General features: G+C 38.5%; 1 protein-coding gene across 5 annotated transcripts in view; it reads right to left on the reverse strand.

Annotated features, from left to right (window-relative positions):
- DGKH (diacylglycerol kinase eta) overlaps window positions 1-13,227 on the reverse strand; it is a 182,689-nt gene that overhangs the window by 72,152 nt on the left and 97,310 nt on the right. For all 5 annotated transcript variants that reach the window (XM_055335822.1, XM_055335824.1, XM_055335821.1 and 2 more), the window contains exons 5-8: window positions 9,689-9,793; window positions 9,270-9,402; window positions 1,287-1,393; window positions 316-441 (exon numbers count right to left, since the gene is read on the reverse strand). In XM_055335822.1, coding sequence (XP_055191797.1) covers window positions 316-441; window positions 1,287-1,393; window positions 9,270-9,402; window positions 9,689-9,793 — 471 coding nt within the window. The remainder of the gene's footprint in view (window positions 1-315; window positions 442-1,286; window positions 1,394-9,269; window positions 9,403-9,688; window positions 9,794-13,227) is intronic.

Raw genomic sequence — 13,227 nt, forward strand, 5'->3', positions numbered from 1 at the left:
TGTCAATCAGAATTTGGTGGCTTTCTATGTGTAATACGTGGTACAACAGGAGTGAAAATAGCAAACCATTAAATGTGGCTAAAGCATAATGAAAAACAACAAAACTGTGGGAAAGAAGTCTTTGGACAAAGAAAATATACAATAGCATGACAAAAAGGATATTTAAAAAGGAACCAGACTGGAAGGAATATATCTTGAAAAAGATGAATGTTACAATGGGCATGCATGTTACCACACGCTGTTATACTGTAAATTCTTTGCCCCTAAATCACATAGATAAAAAACATTATGAAAAGAATTAAAGAGGACTCTCACCATTGTTTTACACCAAAGGCATTTCCAATCTTGTAGACGTAGAACACTCCCACACGTTTTGTCACAGACAGCACATTTAGCACTCACCGGCAAGTTGCCCTCGAGCCACTGGTGAGGCATAGCTACCTGTGCAGCAAGAAGAAAGGGCAGTCAAATTAAAGACTGGAGGACACCATTCTTACCCCAGGGAAGATCTATAATTATTTCTCACTCTATGGAATCAATACATGTATCACTCGTGGCACCCTTTCATTTAGTCCACAGTTATTGAGCATCTATTATGCCCTGAGCACCGTAGGGATACAAAATGAATAAGACTAAATCCCTGACAGTCAGGATTGGTAGTCTAATTGAGGGGCAATGAATGCAAAGGCATTATTATTAAATGATTACAAAGTGCTATCAGAGATTCGTATGGAAGGTGCAATGGAGACAAGGTTTCAAAGGTGGTCAGACACTGTTGAAAGGAGGCCCCGATGTCTAAGGAGTGAACATCTGATTAGACACCTGAGCTAAGCCTTAAAGAACATCTTACTTGTCAGGAAAGGGTCCACAACCCCAGCCTAGCACAGCAACCGCTTCTAATTTCCCTCAAAATTTAAGAGCTGAGGGCAGCCCGGGTGGCTCAGCAGTTCAGCGCCACCTTTGGCTCAGGGCGTGATCCTGGAGACCCAGGATCAAGTCCCACGTCATGCTCCCTGCATGGAGCCTGCTTCTCCCTCTTCCTCTCTCTTCCTCTCTCTCTCTCCTGTCTGTCTCTCTCATGAATAAATAAATAAAATCTTTAAAAAAAAATTTAAGAGCTGAAGGAAATTATGAAGGATCTAACTGGAAATAAAACTCATAATTAATCAAAGCCTTCCATTTAATCCTACTAGAAAATACTTGCACTCAACTCTGCCATTTCCCACAGGGCAAACAATAAAAGGGAGGTTGTGCTAGGAAGAAATCAGAGACAGAACTGAACTTACTCCATCTTCGTCCTCTATGATGTCCTTCCCGATGGAGGCCAGAGTTGTCCATTTGCAATTATTTGTCGCCCTCACTGCACATCTTTTGTGAGCCTTGAATTTACACACTAAAAAAAAAAAAAAAAAAAAGTCAACCATTTCTAGATGAATATATACTTTTGGAACAATGATTAGAAGAAATCACAGCATGAAATCTCAAAGAGAAGTAGAAGAAACACAATAACTTTAAAAGCTTAAATTGGGGTGCTTGGGTGGGCTCAGTCGGTTAAGCATCTGCCTTCAGCTCAGATCATGATCCCAGGGTCCTGGGAAGTCCTGGGATCAGGCCCTGCGTCAGCTCCCTGCACAGCGGGGAGTCTGCTTCTCCCTCTCCCGCTCCCCCTGCTGGTGCTCTCTCTTTCTCTCTGTCAAATAAATAAATAAAATCTTTTAAAAAGATAAAAAGTTTAAAATATTCTTTAACAATAGGAAAGGTATTCTGAAAATACCTTTTCAGAAGACATTAATTTATTTATGATACATATGACTATGTATTTAGGAAGCACTTTTATCAATCCATAGATTGCTACTTAGATTCCACTCAAAAATAAAACAGAAAGGCAATAAATACAAAAGAACTAGTTTTTTTTAGGAGAAAGGAGGCAACACATACAAACACACAGAATGAAATAAAATTCAGTAATACAGAAATGCTGGAAACACCCTATTTCTTAATCTGGATATTGATTACATAAATGTGTTAAATTTGTGAAAAATTCTTTGGGTTGTACTCCTCCGGCATTTGTATTTTTCTGTACATATATGTAAAATTAAAAGTTTGAAAATATCAGTAAGATAAAGAACAGGATAATTCAGAGGAGTTTTAAAGAGCAAGTATGTTAAGAAAATTTCCAGTCACGGGAAATAGGTTGATAAAGATCACAAAGACAACACCGTCTTTTAAAAGTATCATTGTGGGGGGGCATCTGGGTGGCTCAGCTGGTTAAGTGTCTGCCTTTAGCTCAGGTCATGATCCCAGGGTCCTGGGATAGAGCCCCACATCGGGTTCCCTTTTCAGCAGGGAGTCTGCTTCTCCCTCTCCCTCCCTCTCCCTCTGCCGGCCGCTCCCCCTGCTTGTGCTCTCTCTCTCTCTGTCAAATAAATAAAATCTTTAAAAAAAATAAAAGTATTATTGTTGGGATTACTACATTATAACGTAGAAGAAAATAATGATGAAGTGCACTACTTCATCAGAAGCCCATCACTCATTCTGTCCAGCCCTATTATCAAAAAGGAGCCTATACAAGAGACATGAGACACTGAAACTTACAAGACATTAATAAAAAAAAAGACACAAATAAATGGGAAAAATATCCCATGCTCATGTATTGCAAGAATTAATATTGTGAAAATGCCCATAGTACCCAAAACAATATACAGATTCAATGCAATCCCTGTCAAAATTCCAATGGCATTTTTCAAAGAACTAAAACAAATCATTCTAAAGTTTTCATGGAACCACAAAAGACTGTGAACAGCCAACGCAGTCTTGAGAAAGAACAAAGTGGAAGGTATCCTACTCTCTGATTTGAAACTACATTATAAAGCTATAGTAATCAAAACAGTATGGTGCTGGCATCGAAACAGACACATAGATCAAAGGAACAGAAGAGAGAGCCCAGAAATAAATCCACACATATATGGCCAATTAATTTATGACAAAGAGCCCAAGAACACATAATGAGGAAAGAAGTCTCTTCAATAAATGGTGCTGGGAAAACTGCACAGTTACATACAAAAGGATAAACCTGGTGCATCTCTTACATCATACACAAAAGTTGACTCAAAATGGATTAAAGACTTGAATGTAAGACCTGAAACCATAAGATTCTTAGAAGAAAACTCCCTAACAGCTAATTCCTTGACATCAATCTTGGTGATGATTTTTTTTTTTGGGGGGGGGGGTGTCTGACACCAAAAGCAAAGGCGACAAAGCAAAAATAAACAAACAGGACTACATTAAACTAAAATGTTACTATGCAGCAAAGGATGCCATCAACAAAATGAAAGGCAACATACTGAACAGGAGAAAATATTTATAAATCATATATCTGATAAGGGGTTAACATTCAAATTTTATAAAGAAGTTCTATAAGTCAATAGCAAAAACCAAATAATCTGCTTAAAAACTGGGCAGTGGATCTGAGTAGACATTTTTCTAAGTAAGACATACAGAGAGCCAACAGACACATGAGAAGATCATCAGCGTCACTAATTATCAGGAGAATGCAAATCAAACCCAGAATGAGATATCACCTCACACCTGTTAGGATGGCTATTATCAAAAAGACAAGAAAGTACAAGTGATCTGAAGAAAAGGGAACCCTTGTGCACTGTTGGTAGGAATGCAAATTGGTGCAGCCACTGTGGAAAACATTATCAAATATCCTCAAGAGATTAAAACTAGAACTATCATATGATCCAGCATTTCCACTTCTGGGTATTAATCCAAAGAAAACAAAATCACTAATTTGAAAAGGTATTTGCACCCTCATGTTCATTATAGTATTATCCATAATATCCAAGATATGAAACAATCGAAGTGTCCCTCAATGGATAAATGAATAAAGAAAATGCGGTATCTATATGAGTATTTCCACAGTGGACTATCATTCAGCCACATAAATGAATCAAATCTTGCCATTTGAGACAAAAATGAAAGGACTTAACGGATATTTTGCTAAGTTGTAATAAGTCAGAGAAAGACAGATACTTTTTTTTTTATAAATTAATTTTTATTGGTGTTCAATTTACCAACATACAGAATAACACCCAGTGAAAGACAGATACCTTATGACTTATATGCGGATGCTAAAAACGACAACAACAAATCCACAAAAAACCAAGCTCACAGAAACAGAACACACTAGTGGTTGCCAGAGGTAGGAGAAGGGAGGTAGACTAAGTGGGTGAAGGGAGTCAAAAAGGTACAAATCTTCAGTTATAAAATAAGCAAGTCATGGGGATGTAATGAATGTACACCATGGTGAACATACTTAGATATACTGTACTGAATATTTGAAAGTTGCTGTGGGAGTAAATCTTAAAAGTTCTCATCAAAAGGAAAAAAAGTCTGTAACTACAGCTGGTGACAGATGTTCTCTAGACTTATTTGAGTAATCATTTTACAATATATACAAATATCAAGTCAAAAACACAAGAGAGAGAGAAAAAAAAGAGGAAATACCCAGGGAAGAAGCAGTTCATATATGAAGAACAAGTATACCACAGATTATTTGAGAAAATAACCCTGACTTATGAAAATCAGAACTTGAGTACTACTAAACATTATTTATCCTTTTAAGGATACAAATTCTCCAAGTATTAGTGGATAAGGATGTTATACCAGTTTCTGACTTTTCAGATAAATACTTAAAAGCAGAGATCACTTCAGTGGAAATGTAATTAGGTAACTGTTGCTAAATGCTATATGAAAAGGGGCTCCTTTTCACGTGATTTTTGAATTTCTAACTGTAAACCATTAACAATTTGGAAATGATGGGTTGGATGCCATTGTTTTAAAAAATTCCTAATTTAGCATAGCATGCAAATGAAAGGGTCTGGTAAAGTCACTGAGCGTCTATAACCAAATGTTCAAAATGCTTCAGGATGTCATACATAGACCATATATAAAAGGTCACTTCAGCTGAGCTGGTTTTTCCTTGAAAAATATTAGTCTAGACATTGAAATGTTTCATTTATCTGGTCTTTTGTGGACATTGACAAACACTTTCCCGGAAATCATACTATTTTTGTTATAAAGGACTTTGTGACTCGAGCACAGACTTCCTAGAGAATAAACCAGTTTTTCAATGGTGTCTGATAAACAATAGTGTAAGGAAAGAGCACCGTAGGAAGTAAGCTGAATTTGAGTAACAATTTTAGCATGACCTGCTCCCTTTTGCTCCCATGCAAGTGACTATTTTAAAATTGAGGTTAATTAGTAACTCCAGGTTTTTCGTCTCTTACGGTATTTCTCAAAAGTGTGGTCTCAGTTTTAGTTTTATCTGCAACATAATTCCCAGGCTGCTTTTTAAGTACAACTAAGTATTTGATATTGACAGTCAATAACTGTTTTTTAAGAGGCAAAGAAGGAAGTAAAAGAGAGCAACAGCAAATGATTTCGTGGCTTTTTGAAAATTTTTCTATTAAAAATCAAACAGCTCATTAAAAACAAAAATCACACTTGTAACAATAAAGAACTTCATGCAATGAGCCCTGAAAATTGGAAAGTTGCTTCATGTAGTACACAATAGTAATAAAATAAACCAAACTGAGATTATAGTCACTAAGGAATGGAAATTATTAATAGGCACCTTAATTTTGTTAGGCGACAATTAGATTTCTCCAAATGAGTTATTCTGAAATAAAGCACTTTTCCCTGACCTATAAAGCCATTATTTTAAAACCACAGAATTTAAAAAAATATATACTGACATGTCACAAAATTATGGTTTTTTTATTGCAATTTTTCAGCCTACCACATTGAATCTTTGTAAATGTTCAACAGTGGCTAAGATAAAAATTCATAGGTACCTATGCTAACATATTTAATGCTGTTGATTCAAAAGAAAAAAAATCACCATTTAACTTTTTTTGTTTAGTTACTGTTTAAAAAACTGTGAAGAACAATTATGCTCTGATATTAAAATTAACATTCTCGACCGATTTAGGGAATTATTTATGAAAAGTATTTTCCATCTTCTCCATTCATATATTTTACTATGCAAGGCTTTAAAATAACAATTTTAGTAATTCTTCAACACAAACCCAGAAGACAAATCAGTACAGGCTTGTTTTACTGTGAAAAATTAGGGCAGAAAGATTAATTTAGTGATGGCTTCACACACGAAACTGAATTCCATTCCAATACCAAGTTACTCATTGTCACTGTTGAACAAATTTTTCTTGTATTTGCATCTCTGTTTTATCTTTTAAAGCCTTTTGCATCCTGTGTCTTTTGTTTTTATCAAGCAAGCAGTTTATTCAGATTTGGGCGGGGGGGGGGGTTCTAAAGTTTAAGTCTAACTTGGATTACAAGAAAATGATCCTAAATAACCACATTCTCCTAAAGTAAAAAAGTCACTTGTTTATACATTCATAAAACCCTTGGGATTTTTAAAACCTTCTGCTACAGTTCTAACAATACCAATGGGCAAGACGCCACAGATTTAAAATTTTTATTAGCAGAGAAAGTGATAAAATTTTTATCACTTTTCTTTTAAAAGTATTGGAAAAATAGTCATCCCAGTTTAAATTCAATACACAAACAATTAAATATATTTAATCCCACATAATGCTCAACTCAGAAGGGTACCACAGAGTATCTCAGACCTGACATCTTTTAGCATTTTGGGGATGAGATGCTAGGAGGCAACAGGTTAATGATCTTCAAAATAACTCCTCAGGGGTGCCTGGGTGGCACAGTTGGTTAAGTGTCTGTCTGGCTCAGGTCATGATCCCAGGGCCCCTGCATCAGTCTTCGTGCTCAGTAAGGGGTCTGCTTCTCCCTCTGCCCCTACCCGCTGCTTGTGATCTCTCTCTCAAATGAATAAAGAAGATCTTTAAAAAAAAAAACAAAACAAAACACACACACACACACACACACACACACACACACACACAAAACCCCAGAATGTTACTGACCTGGTAAGAGTAACTCAGAGCAACAGAAACCCTTGTAGATGACTAAAGTCATAAAGAGCAATCACACCTTGTTTGCAACCATTCTTTAAATCTTAAAAAAGAAAAAATGTGTAACGCCTCTTCCAAATGTTCGTTTTCATGAACTTTAGTGCCTCAGGCCATGATGCAATCTGCAATCATTTACTTGGTGGTGGGTTTCTTACAAAGAACAGTTACAAATTTCCACAATTTATTTGACTAGAAAATCCACTTTCTTGTGTATATTTTTGCATTTAATTTTCATAGTGTCTGGAAGATATAAATGACTATTATCCCCGTTTTGCAGATGAGGAAACCAAAGTCAAAAAAGAGTAGAGCTGGGCAGTCCAGGTGGCTCAGCGGTTTGGCGCCGCCTGCAGCCCGGGGTGTGATCCTGGAGACCTGGGATCGAGTCTCACGTCAGGCTCCCTGCATGGAGCCTGCTTCTCCCTCTGCCTGTGTCTCTGCCTCTCTCTCTCTCTCTCTCTCTCTCTCTCTGTGTGTGTGTGTGTGTCTCTCAGGAATAAATAAATAAAATCTTAAAAAAAAAAAAGAGTAGAGCTACTTCCCTTGGTCACCATTTATAATGCTGGGAGTGGGACTCGAACCCAGTGCCGAGTGGGGGTAGGGGTGGTGGTAACTGAGGAACTCTCTTCTTCACCTCTGTGCTATATCATATTAAATAGCTGAAACTGGGACACCTGGGTGGCTCAGTGGTTGAGCGGCTGCCTTTGGCCCAGGGTGTGATCCTGGAGACCCGGGGTCGAGTCCCATGTCCAGCTCCCTGCATGGAGCCTGCTTCTCCCTCTGCCTGTGTCTCTGCCTCTCTCTCTCTCTCTCTCTCTCTCTCTCTCTCTGTGTCTCTCAGGAATAAATAAATAAAATCTTAAAAAAAAAAAAAAGAGTAGAGCTACTTCCCTTGGTCACCATTTATAATGCTGGGAGTGGGACTCGAACCCAGTGCCGAGTGGGGGTAGGGGCGGTGGTAACTGAGGAACTCTCTTCTTCACCTCTGTGCTATATCATATTAAATAGCTGAAACTGGGACACCTGGGTGGCTCAGTGGTTGAGCGGCTGCCTTTAGCCCAGGGTGTGATCCTGGAGCCCCGGGATCGAGTCCCATGTCCAGCAGCCTGCATGGTGCCTGCTTCTCCCTCTGCCTGTGTCTCTGCCTCTCTCTGTCTGTGTCTCTCATGAATAAATAAAATCTTTTAAAAATAAATAAATAAATAGATAGCTGAAATTATGACATAGCACAGATTTGATATCTTAAAATGAATGAAAACTGTAATTCTATTTTACTACTTCATTATTTAAGTAAAATAAAGTTATGTTCAAAATTAAGACTTTTTTGTATTAATCTTAGACATAGTTCAGAAAGTAGTACACAGTAGTGTGATCACTGAGGCATGGAATTAAACAAATCTGAAGAAGTTATGAATTTTCTCTTGGTAATAACTAGTGTATCTGCTTCTACTGATCACTGCTTTTTTATTTTATTTTATTTTTTAAAGATTTTATTTATTTATTCAAGACAGACAGAGAGAGGCAGAGACACAGGCAGAGGGAGAGAAGCAGGCTCCATGCTGGGAGCCTGACGTGGGACTCGATCCCGGGTCTCCAGGATCACACCCCAGGCTGAAGGCAGTGCCAAACCGCTGGGCCACCCGGGCTGCCCATGTTTTTTTATTAAAAAAACAAAAACAAAAACAAAACAATCCCATAATGAAAACAACAGCATTGCCCTTGTGTTGAGAAAACCTTAAAGAAATGACAAAGGATGGCATCCATTTAAATTAAGCAGAGTGAAGGAAAAGAAAGCCCTTAAAACAATGAAATATAAATAGCAATTAGAGATTCTGCAGAAGAGCCCAGTGCTGTCCTCACTGCAAGTTTTGTTCTCGGTAATCAGTCAGGACAGAAAAAGAATACTGGCAAACCAGAGAGGCAGACGAGGTCTAAAGATGTTCTTTAAACAGTAGGGGCTCCTTCCTCAGGGGTGAACGTGCTACATTTTGATTTATACTTCCTCCCCAATGATTTGCATCATCTTCCCTTTGCAAAAACGTTTTCCAAGCTAGTCCTATGTGTGCAGAGCTCCACTCCAAGCTGCGGTAGAACTTAACCCCCGCATCCCCACTGTCACTGAGGAGCTTCCCCACCCAAGGGACGTGCTCTCCTGTGCTGACGTTCCTTCGTCTGTTCCCTGCACAGAAGCACTGAGGGCAGCGGGTTTGCAGCTCAGTGCCGGGGGAGGATGCGGGCTGAGTGCTACAGTACCTTCGCAGGACAGGCCATGGGAGGTGACTCCAGAAAGACTTTCTCTGCACACGTTACAGAAAGTGGGGCGGGCATGGGAGCAGGCGTACCAGTTATGCATCCCTGAGAAATGTTCCACGTTAAACTGGGCCACCTAGAAACGAGAGGTGAGCACAGATGGGCTGAACAAGAGAACAAGACTACAGGGACTTATTAACCCGGGGAATGCATGCAGTTAGGATTAAAATTTCAAATCTGTAATTTTTAAAATGAAAACACTTTAAGTAAAAAACAAAACAAAACAAAACAAAAAGCCCATATCTGATTTAAGCAACTTGCTTAATGAAACTATACCTACTTTTCTTGGCAGAATACAGCTCTAGCTTTTCGGATGACAGTTCTCTAAAGGACAGGAGGTGCCGGGAAAGATGCTACTGTACCTCGTAAGGTTCTCTGGTCTGTACAGACTTCAGTGAGCTCATCCAATCCTCCATCTCCTTCCTGTTCTCAGCACACAGCATTAGTCTTCTGAATGGAGTGATTATCTGAAAGGGGTAATTCAATCTAATGATTGTTAATAACCAACAAGACAGATTATTGCAAAACCTAGCAATTGTACAAGGAAATTCCATTTTTTAGCCTTGTAGTCTTTACTTCCCTGATGAAGACAGTAGGAGTCTCTGTAACATAAATGAGTTTAGTTCTCTGAGTACGATACAATGGGGTCTCGGAAAGAAAAATTCTAAGGAGGTGTTTCTTGTCTTTAATCTCATTGCTACTTACTTGGGTCTTTTTTAGCCCCTTACCAAAGGCTAACCCAAATAAACAACGTATTCCTGTATCTTGGAACGTTTCTTGAAAGTTGATTTTAAATATACTTAAGAATAATTTATCGTAAGCTTAGAAATAATACATAGTTTTCAATATGGAAATTTAGAAAGTTAAAAACCAAAGGAATGCAATATTGAATGATTCGTTATTGGCTCATGAAAACATCAGGAATATTCTGTTATTAAATAATATTGGATTTACATATCATTTTCATTGTCTATTTTAATATGATTACAGTATGAAGGGTACTTTCCCCTTTGTACAGAATTCAACTATACTACTTTTTAGTGAGAGCAGGACAGAAGAATTAACATAGAAGTCCTTTAACTGGCTTTAAGGGAAGGAAATAATTGTGACTTTTATCTTTTTTTCATGTCACTAAGGAACGCAAATTATATTAAGAGTCTTAAGGCAAGTGAAATGAAGACTTTGTGCTGTTACAGCACCAAAAGCGATTCAAAGTAAGATTCTGAAATGACCTGAAAGAAGCCCCTATTTATGTGTGAATACAGCATTCTAGTTGTAATCTTGAAGTTGCTAAGTCCTAAGCGGTCACTGCAAAGAGGGGACCATTTACTTACTTGTGAAAGAAGAGCAAACTTCACACGCATTCCTCGAAACTACCTCCAAATAACAAGGTATATACTTAGATGGCCAATGAGAAATTTTCTCAAGTTAGAAGCCATTTGATCAAGTGATAATCTGCATATTGCATTAAGAAGCAGATTTTCTGAAGTCATGAAAAAGCAATAATCATCTAAAAACAAAAGAAACCCTTCCCCCACGGAGTAAAACAGCAAGCCTCGGTCACTACTGTTCATCTCAGGAAATAAGTCCATTATTCAAAACTGTAGAGACGAGCCCAATCTTAGCTACTCACCACTCATTGCTTCCTTTCTTTCGTCTTTAGAGTGCACGATCCTTCCTTAAACCAAAGGCCCTTTCATGCATCTCACAGGCACTCACGCTTAAATACAGCCTTCCAGAAGTCACATGGAGGAGGAGCACCAACCATTCAGCTTTGGGTATTTGTTAATTGCATATAAAATTGAACAGAACCTCACTTCTGCATTTTCTTCTGTTTTCCACCACCCTCTATGGATAAAGCTTATTAGCAGTTGGTCACTTGTCTTCCTGAATAAATAGTTAATGAAAGAGCACTGCCTCCCTCATTACTTAGGAGCCAAATGGATGCTTTATTGCTTCAAAATGTTTTTCTAGGGCAGCTCATCAAATGCAGCAGAAAAGATACCATTAAATCATAATATTCTCCTGGCTCCGACGATTGGCCCAGCAGTCCAGAAATCTCCCAGTTTCACTGGACTGACTGAATAAATCTGATTTATCTGAATAAATATCACTGCTAGCGTATTTGTTTATTTATTTGCTATACTATGCGATGTAACTCTAAGGATTCCCTCACTTTCGTTATGATCTTATAGTGAGACAAATATTATTCAGATAAATAAATCTGGCTTGTTATTTTATCCTTTTTATTTTTTGCTGAAGTCGAAGTAAGCAGGATGTCTGATGGTTTTAACTATCTTTAATGCCTTTGAATTCTTTAAAAGTCACTGTGAATTCAATAAAAAGGGAAGAAAAAAGAATAGAGAAATAGCTTCAAATTTTTCTCTTTTTTAAAGATTTTATTTATTTATTCATGAGAGACACAGAGAGAGAGGCAGAGACACAGGCAGAAAAAGAAGCAGGCTCCCTACGAGGAGCCCAATGTGGGAATTGATCCCAGAACCCTGGGATCACCCCCTGCGCCAAAGGCTCAACTGCTGAGCCACCCAGGTGCCCTAGCTTCAAATTTTTCTTATAGCTTTTGTAACTGTATAGAGGCCTCAATCTTTAAAAAAAAAAAAAAAATTCAGCAACATAAATCATACATGTACCTTACATGCTAATGGAGCAAAATGTGTACTTGGGCAATTTCTCCTTTTTAACAAAAATATGTTTAAAAATGGTCAAAAAAAGCAAATAAAGATCATAACACAAAAGTTGTTTTCAAGTGCCAAAAAGAACTTATGCAATTTTGATTTATAGCCCTTGTGATTAAGAAATCTACTGATTATAGTTACATTATAAGATGTCTGTATGGAAAAGAAAATCCTTTGTAAATCATGTGTCATGCAGAGATGTCTGGCTTTGTGCCTTCTGTATCAAAAACATCTCCTCAAAAAAAATTAAAAATTAAAAAATTAAAAAAAAAAAACCAAACACCTCCTCAAGCAGCCTGGAGTTGCCTGGGCCTAACTCATGACCAGCCTGGCTTCCCAAGCAAACCTGTAAGGTCCCCCAGATTGGCCCTTCCTCCTCTGCTGTAACCTCTCACCAGCCCACCAAAGCTGAGTCCTCCCCCCACCTTTTATCTACATTCTTCCTCATCCTCCACCCCTGTAGGAAAGAAATGGGACAGTCACAGTTGTCTGACAGGCTTTGGTCATATCCTAACTGAACCTCATCACACTATAGTGGTTTCCCCTCTAAATCTTCACTAGGAAAATATTTAGGAAGCAGCAAACTCTGAAAAGTATTTGGTTCTTACTCGGAAAGTCAACATACTCAGCCTTTTTATTATGACAGCGTGTGGAGATGGAAAGGTAGAGGTGTGGGGAGGGGGCTAACCCAGGGAGGTCTGTTTGAGACTGGGAGGGCATGGAGGGTACCCCAGGCCAGGAAATCTAGAGGACTTTTTTACTGTTCTTGAAGGACCTGCAGCTTACCTCTCCTAAATTGTCCTCTAGCCCTGTCCTTATCTCAACCTTACTCTTTACCCGCTCTCCTCACCACCCCAATATCCCCAAATAATTCTTTTCAGGCACATCTGAACTTATTTCACTAATTGGCTTTCTGACTATAACCACAACACCTGCCTCAGAACACTTTGCCTGTTCATCCACCCCAGCATTTACTGAGCATGTACTGCATGCCAGAGACCAGGGGCTTTGCCTTAATAATCTAGAAAGGAGACAATGAAGTAAGTCAAGGGCTACTTGTCTGAAAAATAGCTGTATAAGATGGACACAAAGGAGAGACATCTAAATCAGTCTCCTAGGGCACCTGGGCAGCTCAGTGGTTGAGCGTTTGATCCCGGGGTCCTGGGATCAAGTCCCACACCAGGGAGCCTGCTTGTCCCTCTGCC

The sequence above is a fragment of the Nyctereutes procyonoides genome, unplaced genomic scaffold, assembly GCF_905146905.1.
Source record: "Nyctereutes procyonoides isolate TBG_1078 unplaced genomic scaffold, NYPRO_anot_genome, whole genome shotgun sequence".
NCBI classification, from domain to species: domain Eukaryota; kingdom Metazoa; phylum Chordata; class Mammalia; order Carnivora; family Canidae; genus Nyctereutes; species Nyctereutes procyonoides.